At 37.0% G+C, this 26851-nt stretch overlaps 9 protein-coding genes across 9 annotated transcripts; 7 read left to right on the top strand and 2 right to left on the bottom strand.

The window, feature by feature from the left end:
* The first annotated feature begins 3247 nt into the window (after positions 1–3247).
* On the top strand, positions 3248–8352 carry EV154DRAFT_600886 (uncharacterized protein). Its single transcript, XM_051607195.1, has 6 exons — positions 3248–3441; positions 3505–3702; positions 3761–3886; positions 3944–4178; positions 4248–8072; positions 8128–8352. Exons 1-6 carry the CDS (start codon positions 3274–3276, stop codon positions 8286–8288), a joined length of 4713 nt encoding a protein of 1570 aa, XP_051459790.1. The 5' UTR covers positions 3248–3273; the 3' UTR covers positions 8289–8352.
* A 3009-nt stretch (positions 8353–11361) lies between these two features.
* EV154DRAFT_501806 (uncharacterized protein) lies at positions 11362–12288 on the top strand. The gene has a single exon (XM_051600738.1). It carries the CDS (start codon positions 11567–11569, stop codon positions 12233–12235), a length of 669 nt encoding a protein of 222 aa, XP_051459789.1. The 5' UTR covers positions 11362–11566; the 3' UTR covers positions 12236–12288.
* An 880-nt stretch (positions 12289–13168) lies between these two features.
* Positions 13169–14114, top strand: EV154DRAFT_479376 (HAD-like domain-containing protein; the record flags this gene model as incomplete). Its single annotated transcript, XM_051598253.1, has 3 exons — positions 13169–13196; positions 13271–13791; positions 13869–14114. 3 exons carry the CDS (start codon positions 13169–13171, stop codon positions 14112–14114), a joined length of 795 nt encoding a protein of 264 aa, XP_051459788.1.
* A 118-nt stretch (positions 14115–14232) lies between these two features.
* Positions 14233–15007, bottom strand: EV154DRAFT_549941 (uncharacterized protein; the record flags this gene model as incomplete). Its single annotated transcript, XM_051604898.1, has 3 exons — positions 14932–15007; positions 14623–14763; positions 14233–14362 (listed from the first exon to the last, which is right to left on the bottom strand). Exons 1-3 carry the CDS (start codon positions 14964–14966, stop codon positions 14233–14235), a joined length of 306 nt encoding a protein of 101 aa, XP_051459787.1. The 5' UTR covers positions 14967–15007.
* Positions 15008–17048: 2041 nt separating this feature from the next.
* Positions 17049–18181, top strand: EV154DRAFT_150298 (uncharacterized protein). The gene is made up of 5 exons (XM_051594105.1): positions 17049–17222; positions 17290–17359; positions 17435–17455; positions 17519–17643; positions 17715–18181. Exons 1-5 carry the CDS (start codon positions 17160–17162, stop codon positions 18003–18005), a joined length of 570 nt encoding a protein of 189 aa, XP_051459786.1. The 5' UTR covers positions 17049–17159; the 3' UTR covers positions 18006–18181.
* A 520-nt stretch (positions 18182–18701) lies between these two features.
* Positions 18702–19549, top strand: EV154DRAFT_537066 (uncharacterized protein; the record flags this gene model as incomplete). Its single annotated transcript, XM_051604184.1, has 2 exons — positions 18702–18721; positions 18802–19549. 2 exons carry the CDS (start codon positions 18702–18704, stop codon positions 19547–19549), a joined length of 768 nt encoding a protein of 255 aa, XP_051459785.1.
* A 26-nt stretch (positions 19550–19575) lies between these two features.
* On the top strand, positions 19576–20381 carry EV154DRAFT_501791 (uncharacterized protein). Its single transcript, XM_051600737.1, has one exon. The coding sequence runs from the start codon at positions 19673–19675 to the stop codon at positions 20351–20353; it is 681 nt and encodes a 226-aa protein (XP_051459784.1). The 5' UTR covers positions 19576–19672; the 3' UTR covers positions 20354–20381.
* A 214-nt stretch (positions 20382–20595) lies between these two features.
* EV154DRAFT_501790 (mitochondrial carrier domain-containing protein) lies at positions 20596–21856 on the top strand. Its single transcript, XM_051600736.1, has 4 exons — positions 20596–20730; positions 20789–21039; positions 21124–21226; positions 21310–21856. Exons 1-4 carry the CDS (start codon positions 20643–20645, stop codon positions 21783–21785), a joined length of 918 nt encoding a protein of 305 aa, XP_051459783.1. The 5' UTR covers positions 20596–20642; the 3' UTR covers positions 21786–21856.
* On the bottom strand, positions 21857–25169 carry EV154DRAFT_501786 (exocyst complex component Sec10-like protein). The gene is made up of 11 exons (XM_051600735.1): positions 24900–25169; positions 24491–24810; positions 24315–24413; positions 24130–24242; positions 23912–24059; positions 23573–23833; positions 23428–23498; positions 22973–23347; positions 22820–22897; positions 22266–22730; positions 21857–22186 (listed from the first exon to the last, which is right to left on the bottom strand). The coding sequence occupies exons 1-11, from the start codon at positions 25123–25125 to the stop codon at positions 21865–21867; spliced, it is 2478 nt and encodes an 825-aa protein (XP_051459782.1). The 5' UTR covers positions 25126–25169; the 3' UTR covers positions 21857–21864.
* Between the last annotated feature and the right edge of the window lie 1682 nt (positions 25170–26851).

Below are 26851 nucleotides of genomic sequence, written 5' to 3'. Positions count from 1 at the left end.
TGTTAAAGTCCCCCATCTTTTCTATTTTTCATTTGCATATTTAACAATGTTTTGTTTTCTTAACAAACATTACATGCAGACATACCCCGTTTTACTCCCTTGTCATGCTTTAGTTCCGTAAGGATAGCAACACGCTGATTCTACTACTTGGCAAAGCAAATCATAAAAATGTTTATTATGTGGGGAAGCTACACAAATGCAATATTACCAACAGTGAGTCAGAACTAAATAGTGGAGGTGTGATTTCTTGTACGCTCATCTTTCACCAGTAGTTGGTAAGCCTTAGATCTTATCAATGTCGGACAGACTTATGCTTGTCGGATTAGATGCTTTAATAAACACTTGGGTATATTTTAAATATGAATATTCAGCATGCGACCACTAGAACGTTCTGGAATTGACAGATGTTTTAATAACGTATCCGCCCTTTTTTTTATTATTTTTATTTCGGCTTAAAGATTTTACGTAAAAAAAACTTGCTGTTTCCTAAATCGGTAATTTTAGACAGTGTGCTAATATATAAAAAAGCGCGTGATTTCTTGTTGATATTTCGCATGTGCGTAATGGTATTTACAAAAACCAAATATACCACGAAACCTTGATTTATTGTTAGACAATTACGGCAACACTAAAAAGGCGGGTTCCCTAAAAAGGGAGCTTTCGACATATATGAACTCTTTAAGCCACGGCTGAATCGATATTATCTTAAGGGGACATACACACTCTTAAATATCAAACTTTTATCCAAGACCTGTTAAAAGCTTAAAATATTTATAGAAGGGCCGCATCCCAATGACCGGTAAAAAAAAATAAAATATAATCAAGACTGCTCAATATTTGAATACAGGTGTGCTGGAGTTCATCCTAAGTCGCTCCTATAAAAATAAAAAAAACGCGCCCTCTAACGTTGTCAGCGTTTAAGATTCAACCCTATAGATTTTGATGTGCGAAACGTTATACCTTGTGGAAAATACCCAAATTTAATTCAACCACCAATCAAGTGAATTTTACACATCATCAAGTATGGGCAACTCAATATATTAGCCATAATGCTGATTCAGACAGTGTTAGTTATTTTCGGATGAGTCAGACTTTAGCTTACCTTTTTTGGGCAAAATAAGATGGATATTTAGACATAATCAAGAAATCTTCGCCTGTAAACATCGTTAAACTGGCCCCTCAGGTTGAGAAGTAACCACTTTAGGTGCCAGCATTACTGTTCCAAATTTCTTGCGTAATGTGAAACATATTCTCCCTATACCGGAAGACGTAACAGTTGCCGATAACTACTATCAGCGGGATAGGGCAGTTTGGAAATATTTCAAGTATCATTTTGTCTTACACATAGACCTATCTAATCATACATGTTGACCATAAAGGGTAAAGCTTAGAGTATAAAACCATACCATGAGTGCATTGAATTTGTTAATATCTAATAAGAAGTAGCTCATCAAGCTTCTGATTTAAAAGAAAATGTCACAGATACACAGCGTTGTAGACCCCAATATCGAATTGTGTATTTCTTTTAGAGAAAATTTACAAAAGTGATCAATAAGACGTGCGCGCTCCTTTCCAAAGTTTAAATACGCGTCTATGGGAACAACTGTGCTACTACAAAGAAAAATGAAGCGGATAAACGTATTCTTTTAGTCTATCCAGGCTTTATAAACCGATGATGGTCAGTATTGAGATTAAGCTTAATTTTAATGAAGTGGCAAGTTCCGTACGTTAGGCAAATATAAATCATTATTGAACAAGGCGTAAAAATACTGATGTATACGTTCCAGTGAGTATTTGGAAAATAATAGCTTCATATCACCCAGAACAATTTTCGACTTAATTCCGACGTGACTTATTATTACTAGAGCCATGTGCTAGCATTACAGACACTTCATATATCATTACATTAATAGTTTTTTATTTTATTTATTAAAAGATTACTCAGTTTCAGACAACATAGGATTATACTAAAGCTAATAGACCATAACATGCTTAAATCTTACTAATATTATCTTTGTTTGGATGGTATGAATTCCCCGGATAAGTATGACATGTCCAGATTTTACATTATCATCATACAAAAAGATCTTTTCTTGTTGATTCAATCGAAAGTCAAGTTTATGACTGTCGTGTACGTTTGAATTGACTTTCTTCTGTAGATTTAAGCTGATTTCCAGAATCAAGGCCTCTTGAGATACTATGAGTGCGGAAGATAGACACATTTGAAAGCCTTTGTCTGAAGGAAGTTGGAATGGGATATACCAGCTGTGGCAGTGTCATTTTAGAAACAAATCAAGCATGATTTAGCTTTCAGGTCTCGTGAGTGTAGACATAGGTTAAGAAAGTAGAGCAGGTGTAAAATGAGATATCTTATGAATAGTAAAAAAATAAAAAAATAACATACACATATGTTTCATGTGGTTTGTTAGTTTCTGTAGCCGGTTAGATGAACTGAACATCATTACATTGTAAATGATAAATGTCAGGGAAAGCCACATATTATAAGTATAAATGAGCAGAGCAGAATAAGTCTTTTCATAAGTCACAATAAGTAGTTTTGCTGTGTTTCCTCAAGCAAATGCCAGTATCATACACTCCTAGAAATTAAAACAGTGGAGGGAACATAATAATAAAAACCGAAGGTTAATTCGGACTGAGTGTTTGAACTAAACAACTTCGTAGTGTATCAGGTTGTTATTGAGGCTCTTTTGTATATACCCAATTCCCTGGCTTATTGCGGGATAATATAGGCAAGATGAGATTGACGGCTTACAAACAAGCAATTAATATCACTCCTGACATTTAAAGACAAAGATTAACAAGGAGAGGAACGGAAGAACGGGGTATTAGATTGGTGTGAACGCTTCTAAATGAAAGAGTATTTTTACTAACAATATTGAAGTTAAATCGCCTGACAGTTGCAAAAGAATTTCGCTCAAACTGGGTTATTTCAAAATTTAAAGGGACAAATGCCAGTCAAATAAACGTCATCTTGGAGTAATTACAAAAAGAGCCAAATCTTGAAGTTTGCGTAGCCATGGTGTCATATCACATACAGACTTAGTTTGCCATACAGTGGAATGGTCAATTTAAAAAAATGGTTGCTGCATACACCGACTACCGTTGTTAATGACGAACGTCTTTAGCTATAGGTGACTTTTTTTTTCATGCATGAAAAGAGATTCCATGATCTCATAAACCCAGACAGAGATAAAAAATAAAAAAAGTTTTGTTTTTTTTGTTTCTTGTTTTTTTTTATCTTTCATTCACACCATGAACCGATACGAAAAGATACTTATAAATGGACAAGAGTTTATATATGACCTTGATCCTAATCTTATCTTTTCATATACCAAAGACCAGTTTGAGTATATATACACCAGTCATGGACGAGAACTTACAGAGGTCGTAACCGCGCAGCAAATGATTCATAAAGTGCAGGTAATCAGTTGAAACTACGCGTTCAGTCAAACCCTTGGTTCCTAAATTGAAATTCTATTGTAGTTGACCATTCAATCAGTTTTAAGTTGTAGAAATTCAAAGAAGGAACCCATATTGGTAGTTATAGCCACGGACAAAAATATGAATAATCTTATTTTTTGTTACTACATTATGGAGAAATTGCTTGTCCGAGTAAAATCAAATCAGAATTTCAAAGGCGAAATTTCCAAAGCAAGCGTAACTCAAGATCCTTTTAATGTGGTAATTTGAACGTTTTATTTCGTTTACATGCTGTATGCTGACTGAAATTATGGAATAGCATTTCAGGAATAAAGTCTCTGAGGAAATGGAGAATTGCTATGGCCTTGTGATCGGAACACTAGCAGGAAATACGGATTTTCTTCTGCTTAAATTGGATGAGTTTACCATGGAAGCTACATTAATGGTATGTCTGGATTATACCTTCATTTTCTGCTTTAAGACTAAAACCCATTTTGCACAGTCTAGTCAACCGATTAAAGACAAAAAGAGCACCTCTTTAGGGCACGTAACCGCAATTCATATTCTTCCACCCGATCAGAATGATACAAGAATGGGTCATTGTGATCCCCAGATCCTTTTGGGCTACAGTCGAGGATCTATTCTTATTTATCGATACAGAGCTAAAATCTATTCATATAATGCACCCAGATTGAGATTACCAATCAACTTATCTGAATTCACAGATTATAGAAACTGTAAGCCATGTCACCACCAAACGATGTAATAGTACAAATACTAATTACTTTAACTTTTGCTGTTGTAAGATCCCATCACATTACTGTCTTGTGTTCGTTCTTACAACAGTTTAGCAATGACGGTCGCCTTTTCTCAAGATAAACCTGAGGGAAATGTTCGATATGCAGACTCCAGTCCGTATGTCAAACTAATTGAAACACAGGGTGATTTATCACGAAAACAACTTACCGTCCTCTACCCCTCTGATCCATCTGCTGTTATCTTGGAAGCGAACTTACTATTAACTGAGCTAACAACCAACGAACTTGATAGTATCATTCAACTGGATATCATTTATCAGAACAAGTTTAGTTTCGAGCTGAACATATGGGATCTGAGTCCTACGCAAATGAAATGGAAATATACAGCTGAATTAGACCAAGGCACCTGTTATGCATTGATTCATCGTCGAAGCAGACTAAGATCTGATGATTTGCTGGCCTATTATAAGAATACGCCGCAACGACTATTACAGGGCATTCTTCAATATCAGAAAGCCATGACTACGGACAGCGGCTTAGAACTGAAGCGTAAGGCAGCATCATATGAAGACAGGATTGCAAATAAAAGAACGAAACGGTCGGCTGCTAACAAGGTGGCCACTCAATCTAATACGGATGAAAACAGTAGTACAGGGGGCGAGATAAGCGAGTCTGAATCTTGCTTTGATGTTTTATCTGAAGCTTGCTCAACAGTTTCAGAAGAACGTCAGGTACCAGAGTCAATCAACACTAGATCTGTGGCAGCTGGGGGGAATATTGAAGCATCTTCTACAGTTTCATCGACAGAAGATTCACATAGCTCCGACAAAGAGACTGAAGTTGCGGAATCCGCAAAAAATGTCACTGATATGGTCATTGATGAGCTGGAAGATGATCCTGAAGAGACTATCACAGAAGAAACAACACATACTGTGACCCAGGAAATCACCACGGAGACTGTTACAGATGTTGATACTGATAAATCAGTGGAGACCGTCACTCAGTCGTCTGTCGAGACATCCACTGAAAATGTGCTTGTTGACGATAAAAGCAACGAGTGGACATTGGTCGAGAGAACAGAAACAGTTGAAGAAGATTCAACAGCTCAAACGAACGAAGATGCATCATCAGAAGTGAGCCAGCAAGAATCATATGATCTTGGGGATCAATCCATCCAGGCAGCTGAACCCAAATCAACAGATATGCAGGAGGACTTTGAATTGACACAGGAGCATGATGCACCCGAAGATTTAGAAGAAGATGTCGAAGTAAAAGATGAATCTAACAATCAAGAGGAGCCTGTATCAGAAGAAGAGATTTTAGAAGAAAGTTTCACAGTAGATAGGTTAGAGTCACCTGAAAAATGTACAGTAGAGCAGGACCTTGTTACGGAAGACGCTATTGTTAAGCATGAAGATTTCGGCTCTCAGGATTTAGAAATGCAAGAGGATACCAATACTCCAGGAGAACTTGAGACTCAAGAGGATACAGATACGCCCGAGGATAAAAATATGCAAGAAGATATAAATACACATGAGGATGATAATATGCAAGAAGAGATCGAGCAAGAGGAGAAAGCTAATATTAGCGAAAACGCTATTAATAGCCAAGATGAACCTTATCCTCAATGTGAAATTAAAAGCGGCGGGCATATTGATATGTTAGAGGCTTCCAATTCTCCTGAGGCTGTTGATTCTTCTCATAATCAAAATAGCTTCAATGAAAAAGACAGCACTATCCCAGAAGACATTGTTAAAATTGAAAAGGACACCTACATTGAAGACAATACCAATTCAGAAGACGGTAATCCTAGACAAGACGACATGATGACTCAAGATGATATCAGTACTCAAGACACGATTGCTACAGACTACAACGAAAGCACTCAAGACACAGTTACTACATACTACAATGAAAGTACTCAAGACGATATTGCTATATATGATAACAACGATACAGACGATGGTATTAGCGCAAAGGACGGTATCGACGAAAAGTATGTGATTGTCGAAAAAACCAATGGTAATGCACAAAGCGATTGTGATAGAACAAAGGACGATGTTGTTCCGGATGAACATAACCTACAAGATGACCCACAAACCGATGTAAATGCCCAACAAGGCGTTCACACAGGCACGTCAGCGGGTCTTAATCAACAGGAAGATTTTGTTTATATTGAAAAACCGATTGGATCGACCGAAAATGATTCAGTACAGACCTCTAGTAAATCTCCAGAATTACGTAGTGAGTCATTGAACAATAACATCGAGTCCTTTGGACAAGACATGGAGGAACAAGTTGATACCCCAACAAACGCTGATGTGCTTTCTGACGGATATGTGCAGGAGAAAATTCATGTTGAAACTGCAAGTGAAGAAGGATTACTCAATCAATATAACAAAGAACCATCTACCTTATTGGATGTGCAGCTTGAAACTTTGATGTCAATCATTCAACAAGCCAACACCGAGAAAGATTCGAAAAATTTAACTGCGAGTGCTGCAACAACTGAAGAGCATTTCATTCAAGATCCCGTAGAAATAATAACTCACAACTCCTCTGCGGTGACTACAGACAATAATGAACAAGTCGAAATTATTCAGGATGGTTACATAGATGTCAATAAAAGCGCTATTACAGTAGAAGACATAAATGAAAACCAAGATAACCTGAACGAGATCAATGAAACTAAAGAAACTTTTAATGCAGACCATCACAGTGTTGATTCGACATGTACTGCAGCTGATGAGGACGAGATCATGGACAATGATGAGGATGATGACTGCGACATGGGTTATTGCGATGATAGTGATTTATATAATTCACCTACAAAGGAAGACGAACCATTACAGAGTACAGCGACGGTAGATGAGGGCGAAGAAGATAAAGATGACACACTGCAGGATGAAGGATCTATCTGCGAAGACAGAGATGTTTTGTCTGATATCGGATCCATTCACAATTCATTTATTCCTGCTTCAAATATAGCAAGCCCCGATACCACTACCACAACAATTGAATCATCACCAAAGGTTGATTATATCCCAGTCATGCAACAAGACTTGGCTCGTTTATCAGAATCCTCAGACCATAGTAGTGATCAAAATGCCATTGCAAAGGAACAAGAGGAACAAAGGATTGAAGACGCCAATCAAGTCAAAATTGCCCTTGAAAAAGCACAAGAAGAGAAAAGGATCGAGGAAGCCAATCAAGTCAAGATCGCCCTTGAAAAAGCACAAGAAGATCAGAGGATTGAGGAAGCCAATCAAGCCAAGCTCGCACTTGAAAAAGCGCAAGAAGACGAAAGAATCGAAGCTGCCCGTCAAGCTAAGCTCGCTCTTGAAAAGGCCCAAGAAGACGAAAGAATCGAAGCTGCCCGTCAAGCCAAGCTCGCTCTTGAAAAGGCCCAAGAAGACGAAAGAATCGAAGCAGCTCGTCAAGCCAAGATCGCGTTTGAAAAGGCACAAGAGGAGCAAAGGATTGAAGCAGCCCGTCAAGCCAAAATCGCGTTTGAAAAGGCACAAGAGGAGCAAAGAATTGAAGCAATCAGGCAATCCAAGCAGGCTTCTGAAAAGGAGTTCTCGATACTTTTGCACGAAACCATTAAAATTCGAGATATCGACACATTTATGAAGATGCCCTTGATAGACCAAGATCAGATTGATGAAATCGGCCTTTCTTGTTGGTATACTCCTGATGCTCGTGTCAAATTGTTATTGATTCGATACTTATGCAAACATAGCTTGGGAAAGATGATTGTGCCGTTATGTAAACGTATTTTTGATGCACCTAATGATTTTACAGAGGAAGAAACGCAAGAATACAAGTCCATCTATAAGAAATATATCAAGGAGTATCCCTCCTACAATGAAGGTAAAAAGAAGAAAAAAATATGCTACAACATTTTACTTATTAACGCTCCCTAAAGATATAAATGTCTTTACTTCAGAAGGCCGTCAAGAATTAATACACAAGGAATTAAATCGATTCAAGTTTAACCCAAGTTATACCAGTGAGGAACAGAAAAAGAGTTTTCAAAAGTACATGGATTATTATGGATTTGGAAGTAATTTGATGTCTCTTCAGTAAAACTTGTTTTTTTTTTATTCCAAAGCAGAGTTGTAAATAGAAATAAAAGAAAGCAGTTCCCATTATTTTAGTCATCGCAAGAGGCCTTTCGACAAATTCTGCCAAAAAAAAAAAAAAAGGCTAAGGTAAAATTTCTGCGCCTAATCTTAGACGCAGTACACAATAATTTATCCTAAAGATTGACATTTGAGAAATAACTTGGTTTTTTTATAAAAAAAAAAAAATCATTACCATTCTCAAAGAATTGTTCTTTGCAAGAACAGAATTATAAGGTTTTACTTTAATGTAAACAAACATTTATATATTTATATTATAAAATCCTGATCCCCGTTTTTTCAAAAAGGCGTATTGCGCTGGGTCAGCATTAAAACTAAAGCTAAACTTTAAATTCTTCTCGTACGGGGTGCTTGCGCGGCTAGAAAAGTTGCAACGAATGAATTGGATGAGCACAGTTGCTTCTCACTATCATTTAAAAAGTAAATTATCATGCACCCAGAAAAAAAAAAGGATAAAACAGGCTGTTGATTGTGCTACTCTCTACGGGAAGTAACCTCACATCCTGTCATTTAAGTAAACATGACATCTGTTTATTTGTATACAACTCATTTATGTAAACAATTTCTTAGGAAGGTCATACAGGGCTATTAAATTGTAAAAAAGCGAGATATTCATAATATTTACTGTAGATTGCCATTCTATTTAAAAGTAGTATGTTTTATTGCCATTAAAAGCTAAAACATATATTTTGCGAATTTTATCTAACTAAATTATTCTGTAGCTGTGAAATAAATAAACTGTTCATCCGAACCTCAGAAACCAGCTCTTATATGTTGGTTTTTTTTATTTTATTGGGGCATCCATACTTTTGCTGCCTTGCTACGTTTTCTCAGCCGAGCAATTAACGGATAAGGTATTTTTAGTACTCCATGTTTTATTAAGGAGTGAGCCCGCGGAAAGTTATCTATTTGTAAGATGCGACAAAAAAAAAAGAACCAGTGAATAGTTTATATCCCCAAATAATATCATATATAAAAATAGCCGGATCAGCCAGATAACGCCTTTCTAATTGAATAGAGAGCATCAATGGGGTAACTCTGTTTTTTTAAAACAGGCAATTCGGCAATGTTGCCCAAAAAGATAACTGTAGATATTCAATCTTTGAATAATTCACCAATAGTTTTTTGTGCTGCATTACAGAAAATTAGACTCCCCTCGCAAAAAAATAAACGAGGCCATGTGCCAAGTTGAATTTAGTAAAAAAAAAAAAAATAGCGCCCTTTGTGCATCATCATTAATGTAAAACTGGGTTAAATCTTTAACTTCTTTGTCGTGCTACAATTTGACTGATGGCCACAAAAAAAAAAAAATACGATTGCAAAAAATCAAACTATCGGTTCATTGTCGGAAGACTTTCATTGAGTGGTACAGCGATCGAATACTCTTAATCTACAGTCTACATTCACGCTAATTCGTTCTATCAAGTTTCACCACTCCGTGATGTTGTCCCACATAACAACTGTAAAGACAAAAAATTCGGTTCTTTGCAGCACGAAAACCATCAAAAGAGACGAGAGCCTTAATACAACAAGAAAGATTAAGGCCATATGTTAAAGTCTTTCCAAGTTCTTTGATACCTTTAAAATTGGTTCATGAGTTGGAACTGTAACATATCAACTGTGCGAAGACCAAGATCAAAGGCAATGTAAACAATACCCTCAAACAGTATTTAACAAGGTCTACATCGGTACATTCGGCTTGTCGTATCATAATAAAAGAGAGTCGCACTACACTAAGCTGGTATGGCTGTATTTAACTAGCCTCAGTTCCGTACGTGATTATCATTAACTTGACAGAGATTATCGAAATCAAAAGGCGATTAGACTGAGTTGTTCATGAAAGACCCCTTTTACATAATCTAGTTATGTGAGCATTCTCTTTACAGAAATAAAGGATGTAAGAAACATAACCTAGGAAGCATATATCGATTGTCTTTCCGTCTATTACAGTAATTTTAATTAGAATGAGAGGGTTTCTAGGTCGGTTGTGTTCACGAATTTAATTTAATAATCAGACTAAAGACCTACTTCAATATTTCTGTTTTATAGTCGTAAGCAATGTATGAGAAGGCATGATTTTGTTTTCTAATGGGATTCTTTTTTTCTTTGGCTTCAAAAAGATTAAAATAACCATAATGTTAGCTCTCTAGCAACTATGGAAGCCAAATCATTAAAAATTAAATCTTTGTCGTGTTCTCTCGATCTACCGTGCTATGCAGCTATAAGAGGACTGTGATCAAAGCCATCATATCGTCCAAAAGTCAATAATATTGATTTTTCTTTTTATATGTAGCATGTTATAAGCCTCGTTAAAGCGTCAGCCAAAAACATCTAAGCAACAAGAACCAGTGTTTTTTTAAGAGCCGCCAATTTTCATTTTTCTGTAACCAACCATAATAATGTATAGTTGTTGCCATATGATGTACAATGAAAAGGGCCCCCACCCCCTTTTTTAATTAAGGAACCCCTTTTTAACTCTCTACGCACTGCGGTTGTTCATGTGTAGAGTAGAATGATTGGTAAACCAGAAAGTCACAACACCCCTCATCCATCACGCTAATTACTTTGATTAAATTGTTGTACAATGTGTTAGCCAAATCAAGGTCAACATTTTTAATTCCGGGTATCTTTTTTTTTTTCGGGTTTATTGTGCAAAAAAAAAATTTTTGACGCTTCCCACACCGAACATTTTTGCCATTTAGTGATTATTTTTGTTTTGTTACAAGGGTGATGTCGGCAACCTTTTTATGGGTCCATTGCATTTCTTGTCATGACGATATTATAAAAAAAGAGCATGGGAGCTAAAGAGTGATAATAAGTGATTTTATACTTGATTGGACAAACTAATTTACTGCCAAAAAAGAATTTGAAAGGGAGCCTCAAGGTTGTAACACAATTTGATTCTTAAAAAAAAAAAAAAAAAAAAAAAAACTAAATACTCGTCAAACTAATTTACAATGAATCGTGTGTTTTTTGTCTAATTTTGGACGAATGTTTCTCTTCCTTCTGTTCTGAACATTTTATGACAATCACTTGTATCACATTGAAAAATAAAAAAAATAAAAAAAGACTCATATAAAGACACCATGTTTTTGTTGTTGTCAAAAAAAAAAAAAAAATTATCTGTACCTCTCCTTTTCTCTCATTTTTTTTTTCTCTACAAGCGTTGATCGCATTTCTACCAGTACCTTTTTTTTTTTCTGTAAAAAAAATAAAATAAAAATGAAGCAGGCTTCTCTCCTTTTAATCCTGTTACTATCAACACTTGTCATTGCCGCACCCTTTAACAAGCGTATCCCAAAATGTTATAAAAAAGTCAGAATCACTCAATACTGGATTCCCAAAGAAGGCGAAGTAGACATGACAAACGACGGTGGCAAAGTCACTTTAGATGGCTCCAAGACCAAATCCTTAAAGACAGATAACGGCAAACTTATTGCAAAAGTGTCCAAGACAACCTATGAAAAGTTTCAAATGGAAGGTACCGGTTTACTTAAATCAGGCATCATGGTGAATTTAGGCAGCAGCACCGACTCTTTTATGAAGCTCAATCGTGGCGAGACTCCCTATGGATTAGGAAGCAATTCCGAGGGCCTGGTGCCTTGGGTCAGTGTCGCTTCAAATGATATCAAGCGAGGAACTACTTTATTCATCAAGGAATTAAACGGCTTAAAATTACCTGACGGAAAGACCCATAATGGCTGTGTCCGCGTAGATGATGAAGGCTGGAGTTTAAGCGGCTGTCAAATCGATTTCTTTGTTCTCCAATTCAGTGCTTACAAGACTTTAACCAAGACCATACCAGAGTCCGTGACAGTCGAGGAAAGATCTTGTAAAATCCAGAGTTACGTTACCACTGCCGTCAAGAAGTGGGCAGTTCTTAAGTTATAATAAAAAATAAAAATAAAAAGATACCTTATATTCTCCCAATACCTATAAATAAACTTTTTGTTAATTAAGAATATCTTTAATCATAGCTGACTCTAGTGATTTTTATTATCTTTTTTTATTTTTATTTTACAGAATATGTTTTGATCCAATCAGATATCGTACGACTTATAAGCATCTGATAAAATTAAAAAAAGTGACATCCTCGAACTATTATCTGTAAAGGCCCCTATTATCTGTAAAGGCCCCAAAAGATCCGGTGCAGATTAAAAACAAATAATCGACTATGCACTTACATAGTATACTTGGTGGGATTCTAGAAATAGTTTGCAAGACATCAAGGCATCAGGGAGGCATGCAGTTATGATGGCCTAAAACAGTAAGTGCCACAGCTACCCTTACATTGGCCTTTATTCTCAAGTTACCATTCATAGCAACTATCTCCGCAATGGTGAGTTTGAACTACACCGTCTTATTGACATTATAAATTATCCCAATGTTATCACATTTAGAAAATACAGTTTTTCAGTCCTAATTGGTCCATTCTTCATTCAATCTTTCCCAAAAAAAGTAGCCCATCCTATTTTCTACTTTGCCTTCACCCTCATTGCATAAAATATTGTCTCTTGAAGTTCGATTCTTATTTTAGGTGGCCAAATTTCAAAAAGTAGACCAATTGGGATTGGAAGCACTGTATTGAATGGTTTTCTTTGGGTCCTGATTCCCCTTGAGTTTTGGTCCGGTGAACTAGTTGTCGCAACTATAGATATGTGTTTTAAAGCGCATGGTATTGGGATCGCATGGTGTAAAAAATTATCTTTTTTTCATAATTTTTAACATTCGTCATTGTTCCGGTAAAATGATTATCCCTTCATTGTGACATAGTATGCAAAGCATGCGGTATTTCATATGCTTTTACTCTTTCTTTCTCCATAAATGCCGTTTGTAGCTTTTGATTTATATGGTATGTTTTATATATATATAAAGAAAGAGTTAGTATAATAACTGTTTTTTTAAACTTTTGCTTAAAAAAAAAAGGTACGTTATGTACTTTTGAAAAGATCATTGACAAGATTGAAGAAACGTTCAGTCAACAGGCATTTGAAATGACACCACGATTAGCGCGACAGTTTTTTACGTTTTGGTACAATATTGCCTTACGCGATTACATTGCTACTTCACAGGCTGGAAGATATTGTCCGTTGTTAAAGGTTCTCAAGGTGACCTTGACACGTGCATTATTGTGTTTCAGTGACGATTATGAAATCACGGCGACGGACGTGCAAATTGAGGCCATCATGACGGCCTTTGATACGATTGAACCGGACACGGAGGCATTGAAAGCTTTGGATATGTTGGTATTAGAGAAATGGGATATATGGGTTTTGTCCGTAGGTGGAACTGTGGATACAACGGCCTTGTTGTGTCGGACAGGATTAGATGCATATACAAGCAGCAATAATATGTTATGTTGTGACGACCTGCGTATATCTAAACCACACCCCAAAGTCTACTCCGAGTTGATGAGAATGGCTGTGCACAAGACACAGCGCATCGAGGTAACGGGGGGGGGGGAAAGGGGGGAATATAAAGAGGTATAAGGATGGTATTTATTTATATTAATCCTACTTTAAAGAATTTTTACATGGTGGGATCCTATGCGTTTGATTTGGCAGGTGCGAAAAACGTATCATTTAGAACAGTTTTCTTGAATACGAGTGAAAAGGTGTATTCGGCAAAAATGTATGATACGGGTGGTCCTGATATTACTGGTGCCAGTCTTGTAGAATGCGTAACAAAAATGATTCAGTTTGAGAAAACAGGGCATTTTATTCAACCCATTCTTACAAGAGATGCTGCCATCACCATTGAGAATGTGTAATATGTATATAAAATTCAAGTGATAGAATATTCCCCTTTAACCAAAATAAAATCTTTCATCATTTGCAAAATAAAAAAGTAGATATCCTCTGTATGATGGGTGCTCACTATATTCATACTTAAAGGGCAAATACTATCTCCATCTTTACATGAGAATACAAGATCTTTACATGAGAATACAAGATCTTTACATGAGAATACAAGATCTTAACATGAGAATACAAGATCTTTACATGAGAATACAAGATACTTTACATAAAAAGACACGATTTTACTTTATACTTTATTTTAAACAGCTTTATTTAGTTCAAACGTTGTGCTTCTCTCAGTTCTCAAAAGCAGTCATTTAAGAGCTACAAATGATTAACAGGACAAACCACGAGAAGGTGGAAGCACATCTCGTCCCAAAAAATTAAAAATAAAAAGATGTTTGCACGCACCTTTTTGAGACAGCAACGGAGGTTATCATCAATAATAGAAGAGAGAAACAAGCTCTTGTGCTCGATTACTTGTTAACTCTTTTTACTACGAACAAGAAACACAGTTGTTGTCTGTGTAGGGATATCCAACCGGTGAGAACTGTCCATACTAACCAGCCTAAAAGAAACCCTCTCCTTTTACGGTTAAAAGTAAGTGAAGGACTAGTCACCCTATTACCCAACACAAGAAAAGGAAGAAAGTCAATGACTTAAAACTACTAAAAGAGATTCGAAAAAGCTTCACTGTTTACGTCGTCCACTTTTTCTCAGTCTCCTCAAACCACAACCGAGGTTGTGTGACTAGTGAGTGCGTAGTTATACATCAGAATGTACAATGACCTTTGGGCACCGAAGTGAGACCATGTAATTCCCATTTAAACCAACCAATGCAGAAAGACCCACAGATAGAATCGCTACTAACTGAGGAGGGAGAAAAAAAGCAAACATGAGGGGATGTTGTATTTATATCCCCGTTTCAGCCACCGCTGACGTAAGCACTTTTTAAGGCCAATCAAATTTCTTCCAGTTGGGCATGTGGGAAAAGGGGGGGGGGGAAATCCAGCAGCAGCTATCTAAAATAAAAGACTTTTATTACGTACAATGTATCTGTATGAATATCCATGTATACACCTTTTAGGATTTTTTTGTGATTTTTTTTTTCAGTATGAACTACAGGGTTTCTAGAGGATAAAGATTAAGCTATACGGACAAATGGGCTGCATGAATCTGAATTGATGGTCGGAGATGAATGCTCTAAAAAATGTTACAAGTCTATTTTGTGTGTTATAAGAGTGTCTTTTGTAAGCTATGAAAAGGTCTATCTCCCGAGAGAGATTGATATATATTTTGTTTCTGTATTTAACGGATTGGGGACTCATTTAATTTGAAGGAAGTCTTTTCGACCCCTTTGCCGCCACGTGGGGTGAGGGGGGGGGGAGTAGATGGTACCATCCCTCAAGTGTGTCAAAAAAAAAAAAAGTTCTACTACCCCCTTGGGAGAATAATCAATTTAATTATATAAAAGAAGAAAGGGTGATTTAATTAAAAAATGAATTGCAATATTTCATTATATGAGAACAAATCTTTGTATTTAAATTTTTAATGATAAAATGTCCTTTTGAGAGGGAGGGAGGGAAAGTTTAACAGTTCATTGCAACTTTAAAATAAGACTGTTTGTAAAACCTCTCCCCCTAAGTAAAATGAGCTATTTGGTCCTTTGGAGTTGTTTTTCTAAATATTAAAAGATTCCTTAAACAAGTTGTGCACAGAAAGAAAAAAATTTCACTCCATGATTAACTTGGCGATTTATGACACCCTTCAATATGAGAAAAAGTCCATCACGGAAGTCCTTATAAAGACAGGCTTAATTTTATGACAGATCCCGTTTCTATAGTAACCACACACCCTTTTTTTTTTTAAAAAAAAAAAAATCGCATGCGAGTTACATGATAAACGCGTGGAGTGAGTGATGCACACCATTTTTTTTTTTTTTTTTTTTTTTTTTTTTTTTTTTTTGAAATCCCGTTTATTATTACATACATATATGCAAAAAAATAAAGGGTGTGGGGAGAGAGAATTATTCATCACGCCCAGGATGATAGACATTGGTTTGAACCCTGTCCTTATTGACAGGTTTCTTTTCAACGGGTCCAAATCTACTGGGTGGCCATAAAATGTAGGTGACTTTAGCATTGATCAAGCCAATAGGAACCTTTTTTTTATATACATAAAAGGATGGTTAGTTCAGTACAAATATATATATATATATAAAAGTGCTTCTTACGGTGCCAAAGGAGTTACTGTCTCTCGAATGAAAGGCCTCATCGCCTTCTACCCAAGCATGACCTGCAGGAATGGGGACAATCTCGTCTTTTCGAAGGGGTTGTACGGTATCTCCCGGTAATGCAAGAATACGTTTTGTGATGGTGACTTTGGGATCGATGGGTGACCTATGTGTATATGTGTATGTAAGTGTATGTGTATGTAAGTGTATGTGTGTGTGTTTTTTGGGGGGCAGGAAAGAGTGAGTTACTTTAAAGTGACGACTTGGCCTCTGTCGAATTTATGGTCTGTGGTAGACCACTTGTTTAACAAGACAATGTCTTTTTCCATGAGGTTGGAGTCTGGATTGAATGTTGGCTATTATTATTTTTGTTAAAGTTGTGGGTTTTATTACAATAATATAAAAAAAAAGGGGGGGGGGAGAAAGCTTTCTTTTTGTTACCTGCATAGAACGACCGCTAATGACGGCGTAACTATAGCCATGGTCTACGAAAAAGATGGCAACAGGAACCCATGCTAAAGCACTTAGCACGGAGCGTGTATATGGGTTACTAAAGGCCATTTTTTATTTTTTATTTTTAATTGGATTTTTTTATGGGTTGAGATGCTGCTGCTGCTGCTGCTGCTGCTGCTGGGAGAGAGATAATAAGCCACCAAGAGGTGGAAGGAGGGGAGGACCCTAGTTTGGGGCCGGCAAATATTTTTTTTTTATGGGTGATATTCATTCCCGCCCTGTCGTTGACATTTTTCTTTTCTTTACATATATATATTTTTTTTAAAAAAACATGTCCTTCATTTTACGTCCCTTCGGAAAGAACTTGTTGTCTTGTTCTAGCCAAGTGCTCAAGGTGAGACGGAAAAGAAAAGAGAATGAGAAAGAATGAGAGTATTAATGTAAATGGTGGGTGAGAATAGAGACACGCTCATAAGAAGGCCAATATTCAAGTCAAGTTGAACCAGTTTGTTGAAGGTGTTGGACTTGAAAGTAAGCAAAGAAAAAAAAAAGAAAAGTGAAAGAGATAGGATTACTAACGTGTGAATATGATCATGATTTAAAAAGATGAGGTTGTTGCTGTCAGACGTAAGGATAACTTAAAAAATGAATGGATGAGACTGGAATATTAATATTATAGATTTATAATAGCTGGATTAATGCGTAATATCTTGTACCCTGCCGGTAAAGCCACTTATATCGACAAGAAGGCTGTGATTGAAGGGGATGAGGAGGATAAGAGTATGGAGGAAGCCAGTTCAGCCGCACAATTGTTGGTAAGGAAGGAAGAAGAAAAAAAAAAATGATAAAAATATTGCATGAATTAAACAGAGGAAGACATATATAGAAGGAGGCAGTAGATATGGAAAAGAAAAAGGTGTTGATGGGACATTTAGAAGGAGTCCGTGAACTGTTGTTTAACAGAGCAGTTGTGCCGAACAGTGATCATACTTTCGGATCAGTGACGGCTGAAGATTTGATCAGTAAATTAAAGGAGGAATTCGGTTTAGATGTAGACAAATCTACCATCGAATTCAAGTCCGAGGGTGGTCGTATCAAATCCTTGGGCCAACATCAAGTGTCTGTTCAAATTGGTCAAGAAACTGCCGAAATTAACGTGGTTGTCAACCCAGTATAATTCTTTTTTTTATTTTTTTTTTTTATTTTTATTTTTTACTGTTCTTACTTTTTTACTCCTTTATTTCAACTCTTGTCATAAATATAAAGAAAAAAAAAAAAAAAACTCCTTTTTATATCTATGCATGTACATATAAAAATCCAGCACACAACTATTTTTCTTTTTTTAATTTAATTATATATATATATTCCTTTTTTCTTTTTTTTTTCTTTATATCTTATTATGGGTGTGACGACAAGCAAAACAAGCTTTTGCTCCACATTATTTGGATACACGACATCGATTCGAGCCTCAGTTTATATTAAAAACGAACAAACGCAAGAAAAAAAAGAAGATCATGTCCTATTTAAACCATTTCTTTACGGTCTTGGCATTGTATCCTCACACACTTCGCTTATCCAACAACAACACATAGAGGAGGAGGAAGAGAGTGGTAGGACAGATTCAGGCTTTTTGCTATACGAAAAGAACAGTCAACTCTGGAAAGACTTGACTTACATTGATCAGACCTATTACGACAATCCAAAAGAGCCCAACAACAACAATAGCTTTGAAGAACAAACACAAGAAATCATTTATGCTCCTGGTGACGCATTCTCTTTTGGTGATCTCTCTTCCCTTTGTCTATCACTGCATGATATCAACCTTTCGAAAAGGGGTTTTCGTTCCATCACGCCCAATATCTGTCTCTTGACCATGATACGCAAACTCGACCTGTAACTATTTCTTTTATATATATATATATGTCTTGTATCTCGAAACTGACTCTCTCTCTCTCTCTCCCTCTTATAAAAAGTTCGTTCAATTATCTAACAGAGTTACCGGAAGAAATCGCTTGTTTACAACATTTAGAACAATTAAATGTATCACACAATCAAATAGAATTTTTACCGGACACGATTGGACAATTATCGCGGTTAGTTGAATTAAACGTGTCACATAACCGATTGGAAACCTTGGCAACGACGACCGTGGATCAATTGAGTAAGCTGCAGACATTCAATGTATCACAGAACAAGTTGAAAGAGTTGAGGTTGACCTCGATTCATGTCAATAGTCTTACCTCCATTGATTTATCGTACAACCCAATCGCCATCCTACCTGCAGAGATCACACAATTACCGTTCCTGCGCCGACTTCGGTTAGAAGGGTGTCCGTTGACCACGACACTGGATGATTTTCCTTTGGCTCATGATGCACCTTCCTTAGTGGAGATATGTGCACGTATCATTGTCAAGACACGACAACCTCTGAAGGGTTTACCGCAGACAATGGAGTCCTATTTGAAGAGGGGAAAGACATGTAGCCACTGTGGAGGTCCCTATTTTGAATCGTACGTGTCGCGAGGACGATGGATTGATCGTAATGATATTTGGATCCCTTTAGAATATCGGCTATGTTCGGCCCATTGGGCTAACGAATCCGATCGTATCTACACCATGTTTTCTCAGAGTCTTTTGAAACCGCTGGAGGAGGATGACTGTGAACCTGTCAAAAAGTGGAAACACAAAGTCAAAAGTTCCTTGTTAAAGAAGCTTGTATAATAAAAAATAATCACATGCAAATCTACGTCATTTTTTTTTTTTCTGTGCATGTTGTTGTTGTTATTGCGTATGTCCATATATGTTTATTTTCTCTCTCTCTCTCTCTTTTGATTTTTCTTTTAAATGCTCAAAAAGTTCTTTTATAAACGAAAGCGTCAGGAACCAAAACGACATAATACAAGCAAGATTACAATGGATGCAGCATCCATTGCGATTCTGACACGCCATTTCTCACCCTTAAGTTGTCGAGCCAAGTCGCCTTCGGATTTATTGGATATTGTAGGCTATCCACACAGTATTGTGTTTAGTCCTGTGTTTCAAAGCGCTACACCTGCTGCCATTACTGCACCTGTAGCAGCAACAGCAGCAGCAGCAGGACCAATAACAACAGCAGAGGAAAGCGTGCGACTACCGGTGGCGGTGCCTAAACAGGTGCGGCTGACGGTTCGAAATGCGCTGACGCCACAAGAGGTGATACTGTTAGAGACGAGCCGAGAGGACAAAACGTTGGTTGAAGAAAGGGACGGTATGGATGAACAATTGGAGGCGTTAAAGCAACGATTAAACCAATTTGAAGAAGAGAGAGAAGGATGGCGAATCAAATTACGAGTGTATATGCAACGAGAAGAACAGTTACGAAAGATCATTCGAGAGAATCAAGCGAGAATTAAACAGCTTTCAAATCGATATGGATATATGAGTAAATCTTATTATCCAGACTCTTACATATATCATCAATACCAGTATGGGGATCATTATTATAATCCTGATCAAATAGCTTATCCTTATCCTTATTATACATAAAAAAAAAATTTTTTTTTTTAACGGCAAAGATAAAAAAAAAAAAAAAAAAATGGGGGAGGATCCCGTTTGGGGATCTTGGGGGAGATATCTATAGAGGGAGAGAAAAGAAGGGGGGAAACAGTAATCCATTATGCGGATCCTTTTCCCAGTTTGGAAAGTACACCGCGGCCACAGAAAAAAAAAAAAAAAACTGGGCTATATATAAAAGCAAGCCTTTACAATTTCAATCTATCTATTTCTCTCTTTCTCTCTCTCGTTTTCTTTTTCTTACTATAATAATATAAATAAGATGTCTCCTATTGATACTACACCTATTAATCCTAACGAACCTCTTAAAAAGAAACCCGTTTCCTACAAAAACCTTCTCTTGGGAGCATGTAAGCTTAAATATTAAGATAAAATCTATTCCCCGCTAATGATTAAAAAACTATACAGCTCTTAATCTGTTCGAGGTATCTACACTGGGACAACCTTTCGAAGTGGTCAAGACACAATTAGCCGCCAACCGAGGACAATCTTTAAAGCAAGCCTTATCGCATATCTATGCACGTGGTGGTCTCTTTGGTTTCTACCAAGGTCTTATTCCCTGGGCCTGGATTGAAGCTTCGACTAAAGGTGCCGTTTTGCTTTTTACTGCGTCGGAATTTGAACATCTCGCTAGAGCCGCTGGTGCTTCTCCCTTCCTGGTAAAGCGTGCTTTTTTTTCTTTCTTGGGGGGCCCAATTACGTATCTATGTGCTAACCTTGTTTTTTTTTATATGTGTGTTTAGGGTGGCATTGCAGGTGGTATGGGAGGTGGTATTGCACAAGCCTATACAACCATGGGCTTCTGTACCTTTATGAAGACGGTAGAGGTCACGCGTCATAAATCAGGTAAGAGAAAAAGAAAGAAAGAAATAAACAAACAAACAAAAAGAAAGGGGTCAAAACTAACTTCTCTTCTTGTTTTATTTTAGCGGTCAAGGAGTCTACGTTCAAGATTGCGCATGGTATATTTAAAAAGGAAGGTATTGCGGGTATCAATAAAGGTGTAAATGCAGTGGCGCTTCGACAATGTACCAACTGGGCCTCGCGATTTGGTATAACACGATTTGCGCAAGAGAGTATTATTTCAGCTCGTTATGGTGATAGTGCTGATGCACATTTAAAAGCCACGGCATTGGATAAAGCCTTAGCGTCTGTATTGGGTGGTGCCTTATCTTGTTGGAATCAACCCATTGAGGTGATTCGTATCGAAATGCAAAGTCAGGTCAAAGCAACCGGAAGACCAGAGAACATGTCGATCGTGTCTGCATCTAGGTACATTTATGCAAATAATGGACTCAAGGGTTTCTTTAGAGGTATTACGCCACGTGTCGGTTTAGGTATCTGGCAAACACTTTGTATGGTGGCTCTCGGGGATCATTTCCGTGCTCTCTTTGGCACCAACTAAGAAAATATTCATTATATACCAAATTTTATTATTATTAATATTACTTATAAAATAAAAAGCAAGAGACTCTTTTTTTTTTTCACATGAGACAGCAGTCGGTCATGTCCTTTTGAACTACTTTCTTTATCAGGGGCCAATCACTACGACAAGCAGCAAATTCAAATAGATCTTCAATTCGCATGAGACCATGGTAACGCTCGAGATCATGGATCAATGACTTGATATCCGCAGCGGATTCGATAATATACAGATTGGCTAAAGATTTCAATGCCAAGAAATAAGGTGTGATGGTCTTTTGTCGTAAGGACACGATGAAATCATAATAAGCGTTCATGTCACAGATATACCGGAACCCACCCATTTCATTCACCGTTTGTTGTTTCAAATGCTTACAAAGAATTCTTTTGTTGTATACAAAAAAAAAAGGGGGGGGAGTTAGTTTTTGATTTCTTTTATATTGCAACAAGAAAAGAAACTCACTCAAAGAAACGTCGGCCAATTTCACTAAAGAAGAGATCCATGGTTCCTTTTTCTGCTGCTCCATTGAGCATAGACGTATTGGTTTTGAGACAGGCGATGGTATCTCGACATGCCTTGGTGGGTTTCAAATCAGGCATAGATTCGGTTGGCGGATTATAATCCTGACGTGTTTGTTCTGTGGCCAAGATGTATTCAACCTGAGACAGTAAGACTTGAATACCACCATCCATCCCTCTTGCCACACAATCATCCAAAAGACGTTCAAAGGATTTCTTTTCTTTATTGACGTCATTCATGAAATCATGCTTATCCACATGTTTTGTGATCTCTTCGTCGTAATACAGCTGGATCATTTGTTGGATCACGTCTGCTACATGCACTAACTCGAAGAATTCGGTTAAGGGCGGTACATCTTCGTTGCTTGTATTGAGTGAAGGTTTGTACGTTGCCAGTCTTACCGACGCACTTTTTTTTTAATAAGGGGAAAGTGTTAGTTTTTTTGTTATATATCCCTGCAGAAACCATACAATAACAATAACAAAAAAAAAAATTACCTGTCGAATCCCGGTTGTATATGTGTTTGGCCTAATGTCTTTAATAATTGGATAAAGATGGTTTCATATGTCTTTTGGCTATTAAGGGGAGGATGGTAAATTTTTTTTTCAGTGAAGCCCACCCTATTGTGAGTTTAGTTCTCAAAGACTTACATGTCTGATTTCATTCTTCCTGGGAATCCAATATCAATGAATTGTTGTACGCGACGTTCAGATTCCTTGTTGATATGAATCAATTGTAACGAGATCTCCAAGGATAAATAGTTTTGAAGCATGTCTAATTCTTGTTTAGCTGTTTCTAATTGACCAGCCACATCTTTACTATCAGAGGAATCACGTCCGGCCAACGATGATGATGGGGTGGTGGGTTTAGGTGTGGTGGGTGTGGTGGAGTCCACGGATAAAGTGGATGATCGTTTAGAATTGATGGTATTTGATCGTTGGAAGGGAGAAGCGATGGTGGTAGCTGCCGTGGAAACCAGATCTACAGGTAAAGTCAATACTTTCTTGAAGGCAGCCAAGTAGTTTCTGTTTCAATGAATGGGGGGGTATTAATAACCCCATTTTTTTTTAAAAAAAAAAAACTATATATTTCGAAACACACTTACCTTTTGAAGGTCTCCCGAGATTGGTTGGTGAGACGTGCTGAAGCGTCTGTATGTGCTGCCGAACGATTATTCTATTAGAGAAGAAAATGAAATGTTTGAGGTGACACGAAAACAAGTTTTTCTTTTAGAAAAGGGGAAAACTTACCCAGTCGTCAATGTACTTTTTGGTAATGTTTTGTGCATAATGACTTTCCTCGTACAAATAGTCATCCAAAAAAGGCAAAAACAGTTTGAACAATAGATTGACACCCCGATCATGCTCGATGGGCTTAGGCACTTCTTCAGGGTTTGTCAGGACAGCAATGACTTTTCGTGTGGATGCCAAGACGACTGACATGGTTTGCAAGTATAAAAGTGTACTGAATGACATGGCTCTTCCTAGTAACTGGGCCACAAACTCTGCAATCTTTTAAAAGAAAATGGTACATATTTCAGATACTCCCTTATATATACACACACACATAAAAAAAGATCAATCACTTACTACATCCTCAAAAACACGGTCAGCAAAGAGATAGAATGCATCCATTTTCTCGGGAAATACTTGAGATGCTAATGAGGATTGTTGTTTAAGTTCGTCCGTGACAAGTGACATGAGTTTCTTGAACGGTGTCAAATCATCTGGTAACGTGCTAATCCACGGATATAAAGTTAAATAAATACACATTGAATCAGATTAAAAAAAAAAAAAAAGTTACAAACATGAAATTGTCTTCGGGTTTAAATGGATTGTCGTAAAATATAGGATGCTTCTGAACATAGGTTTGCATACATGTTGAACCACCGTTTAATGCAATTAATGCATTTGCATAAGACTGTTTGAAACCCAAAGTCAGTCAAAACACTCTCTCCTCCTCCTTTTTAAAAACATTTTAACCCTCCCTTACCTTCATATCTGCTGTATTATGAACATCATAGGCCACTTCGAATTCGTGAAGTGAGGCACTTTCGAAATATTGAGATAATGCACTCACACCTTCGTTCAGCTATACATATTTTTGAAGGGCTTGCCCACTTTAATATATATATATATATAAACCACACACACGTATATAATATATACCTCCTTCCAGTCATCGACGACATGACATTGACCTAAACCCATCAACAAGTTGATGACTTTACCACATTCCTGAGGTTGGTTTCCAAAGTCAGTGAGGACTTTACTTGTTTTATTGTGGTCGTCTCTTAAATCGACATAATAAGGTAGTAGTTGTGTATAAAGTTGTTTAAATTGTTCTTTAGCGACACCAGTGGATTTAGCTCTTGCTCTTGCGCTGTAAGGATCGGTGGACATGCCCGGTATTAACGTATTGAGCGGTTTACTGTTAATGTAAATGGTATTCTCGGCGTCAATAAGTGAACTGCTTTCATTTTCTCCTTCTACACTTGCCTCCCCCGGGGGTCGCCCGGATAGACTCGTTAGTTTTTTTTCAAAGAGATTACATGGTAAGAAAAACAAGTTATTTTACCCAGCATGGCGGCTAATGCACCCGTGTCGTTTTCCAACATTATGCGTAATTTAGTATCCCAAATTTCATCATCGTAAACCAAAACTTTAAATCGTCTCGAGACAAGAGCTACTTGAGCCAAGGAAGGTACAGGTAAATATTGAAAAACTCGGAGTAATACGTTGGGTGGAAGTATTCTAGTAGCTTGAAGTACGGGTATGTTGTTTACTACTTCATCATTCATCATCCTTTTTTTTTTTTGTGAGTGTGTGTGTTCAAAAGAATAAGAATGACCCCCCAGACTGTATTTCAAAAAAAAAAATAAGTAAAAAACCCCTATCGGGTAAATTATTATTCCCTTTCTGTTTAGTGAATGATTTCATATGCACAGGGTGAAATACACAGGGCGAATGAAAAAAAGAAAGAAAAACCCCTTTAATATATCATCCTAGTAAGGATGATATATCTTTTATTGAATAATAGAGCTTCCCCCGTGTATTGCTGAAGGGAAGGAGGGGGAAGAAGAAAATTTTTCATGGTTTGCATGATTTAACCACGATTTGAAGAGTTTTATATGAATTTCAACCTCAAATCCCCCGTAGAAAGATCTCTTTTTTTTGTGTGTGTGTGTAGTGAAGTAGTACTCTAATTCATCTCCTCTATGTACATTGCTCAAACAGACCAGGATAATCTGTTCAAACCCACAGTATTTTACAACAGGTCATTGTATACTTGAGCAGCATTGAAAATCACCCATGATACAAGTCTTCTAAAGACCCACCATTGGCAGCCATTTCCTCTACTTATCAAGAAACTCTTTAAAAAAAATCGATGCCGAGAATGAACTGAGCTGATTGATAACAAGCCTGATAGTTTGTGTTGGACGTAAGGACGGAAAGATTAACGACTCATTTTATCAACCTTGACATTTCCAAGTCTGGTTTCCATAGATTTGTGACCTAAAAGTGCAACATTAGTTTGCAAACAGCGCATTTTTATTTAGTGGAACGAAATAAACCAGCAAAAACTCGAGGAAAGATATTGATGGGTTAAAAAAATGTCAGGAGACAGACATGGATTATATGAGCTACTGTAGATAAAGCACCATTTCATATCAACATGAAACTCTTTTTTGGCTTGGTCAAAAACAAAAGGGTACCCAATCTTGAGCAGTTGTTCAGGTTCTATAAAAACAGTAGCTAGTGTGAAAACTCTACTACTTGGGGCTATATCTAGTCTGGGCGTTGTAAATATGAGAGCTAAGCGCCCCAAAAGCCGTAGGTCCTCAAAAGAAAAGGAAAGGGAATTGGGGGTGTAGTGAATTCTATCAATGTGAAAGTTGGTACTGTTATAGGCCCACTACTTTAACTTTATTGCCAGTACTTTGAATGTAATGAACCGACACGACCATTTTATGGGGCATTGCATTATCATGGACAATGTTCGAGAATCTGTAGGCTCTAAAGCTAACTATATAAATATATAGTGTATTAGCTGTAAAGTGTCGACTCTTTGTTCATATAAAAAATTATCAATTTCAGGGCTTGTTGTCGGAACTCTTTGATTTCATTAACGACTTTTGGAAAGATCGGCTGTGGTAAACGGTAAAAAAAAAAAAACGCATAGAAAGGTCTGCAATGGACATTGGCCATAGCAATGATAATGTCAATACCTGGATAAGGGATTTGTGTGATGATCTTTCATAATATTTCTAAAAATAAATTATATCTATTTATCTAAATGGTATATATCAAGATTGATTTTATAATCATATACCCAAGATAGATAGTTAATACCATAAACATACCCTAAGGTTGTAATAGGGGTAGTGTGAGACTGCATAATAAGAGTTGGAAATACAAGAATGATTAAGATGGCAGTACTTCCGAATGTGACACATTTACGAAGCAAGTGACTAAGGATAACCACATATACTTGCGACAATAATAACAATTTTAAAAAACATTCAAGGT

The sequence above is a fragment of the Mucor mucedo genome, assembly GCF_025094135.1.
Source record: "Mucor mucedo strain NRRL 3635 chromosome Unknown EV154scaffold_25, whole genome shotgun sequence".
Lineage (NCBI taxonomy): Eukaryota > Fungi > Mucoromycota > Mucoromycetes > Mucorales > Mucoraceae > Mucor > Mucor mucedo.
This window is presented reverse-complemented; position numbering and strand designations above follow the sequence as displayed.

Excerpts from the sequence above, each read along its gene's own strand:
- EV154DRAFT_600886 (XM_051607195.1), top strand. The coding sequence starts at position 3,274 with ATGAACCGATACGAAAAGATACTTATAAATGGACAAGAGTTTATATAT. Across the intron at positions 3,442-3,504 it reads AAATGATTCATAAAGTGCAG|TTGACCATTCAATCAGTTTT; the intron begins GTAATCAGTTGA and ends ATTCTATTGTAG. Across the intron at positions 4,179-4,247 it reads ATTCACAGATTATAGAAACT|ATCCCATCACATTACTGTCT; the intron begins GTAAGCCATGTC and ends TGCTGTTGTAAG.
- EV154DRAFT_501806 (XM_051600738.1), top strand. The coding sequence starts at position 11,567 with ATGAAGCAGGCTTCTCTCCTTTTAATCCTGTTACTATCAACACTTGTC.
- EV154DRAFT_150298 (XM_051594105.1), top strand. The coding sequence starts at position 17,160 with ATGTCCTTCATTTTACGTCCCTTCGGAAAGAACTTGTTGTCTTGTTCT. Across the intron at positions 17,223-17,289 it reads GTTCTAGCCAAGTGCTCAAG|AGACACGCTCATAAGAAGGC; the intron begins GTGAGACGGAAA and ends GGGTGAGAATAG. Across the intron at positions 17,456-17,518 it reads TGAGGTTGTTGCTGTCAGAC|CTGGATTAATGCGTAATATC; the intron begins GTAAGGATAACT and ends GATTTATAATAG.
- EV154DRAFT_501791 (XM_051600737.1), top strand. The coding sequence starts at position 19,673 with ATGCTCAAAAAGTTCTTTTATAAACGAAAGCGTCAGGAACCAAAACGA.
- EV154DRAFT_501790 (XM_051600736.1), top strand. The coding sequence starts at position 20,643 with ATGTCTCCTATTGATACTACACCTATTAATCCTAACGAACCTCTTAAA. Across the intron at positions 20,731-20,788 it reads AAACCTTCTCTTGGGAGCAT|CTCTTAATCTGTTCGAGGTA; the intron begins GTAAGCTTAAAT and ends AAAACTATACAG. Across the intron at positions 21,227-21,309 it reads GGTCACGCGTCATAAATCAG|CGGTCAAGGAGTCTACGTTC; the intron begins GTAAGAGAAAAA and ends GTTTTATTTTAG.
- EV154DRAFT_501786 (XM_051600735.1), bottom strand. The coding sequence starts at position 25,125 with ATGATGAATGATGAAGTAGTAAACAACATACCCGTACTTCAAGCTACT. Across the intron at positions 23,348-23,427 it reads TCTCGGGAGACCTTCAAAAG|AAACTACTTGGCTGCCTTCA; the intron begins GTAAGTGTGTTT and ends TCATTGAAACAG. Across the intron at positions 22,898-22,972 it reads GGAAGAATGAAATCAGACAT|CCAAAAGACATATGAAACCA; the intron begins GTAAGTCTTTGA and ends TCCCCTTAATAG.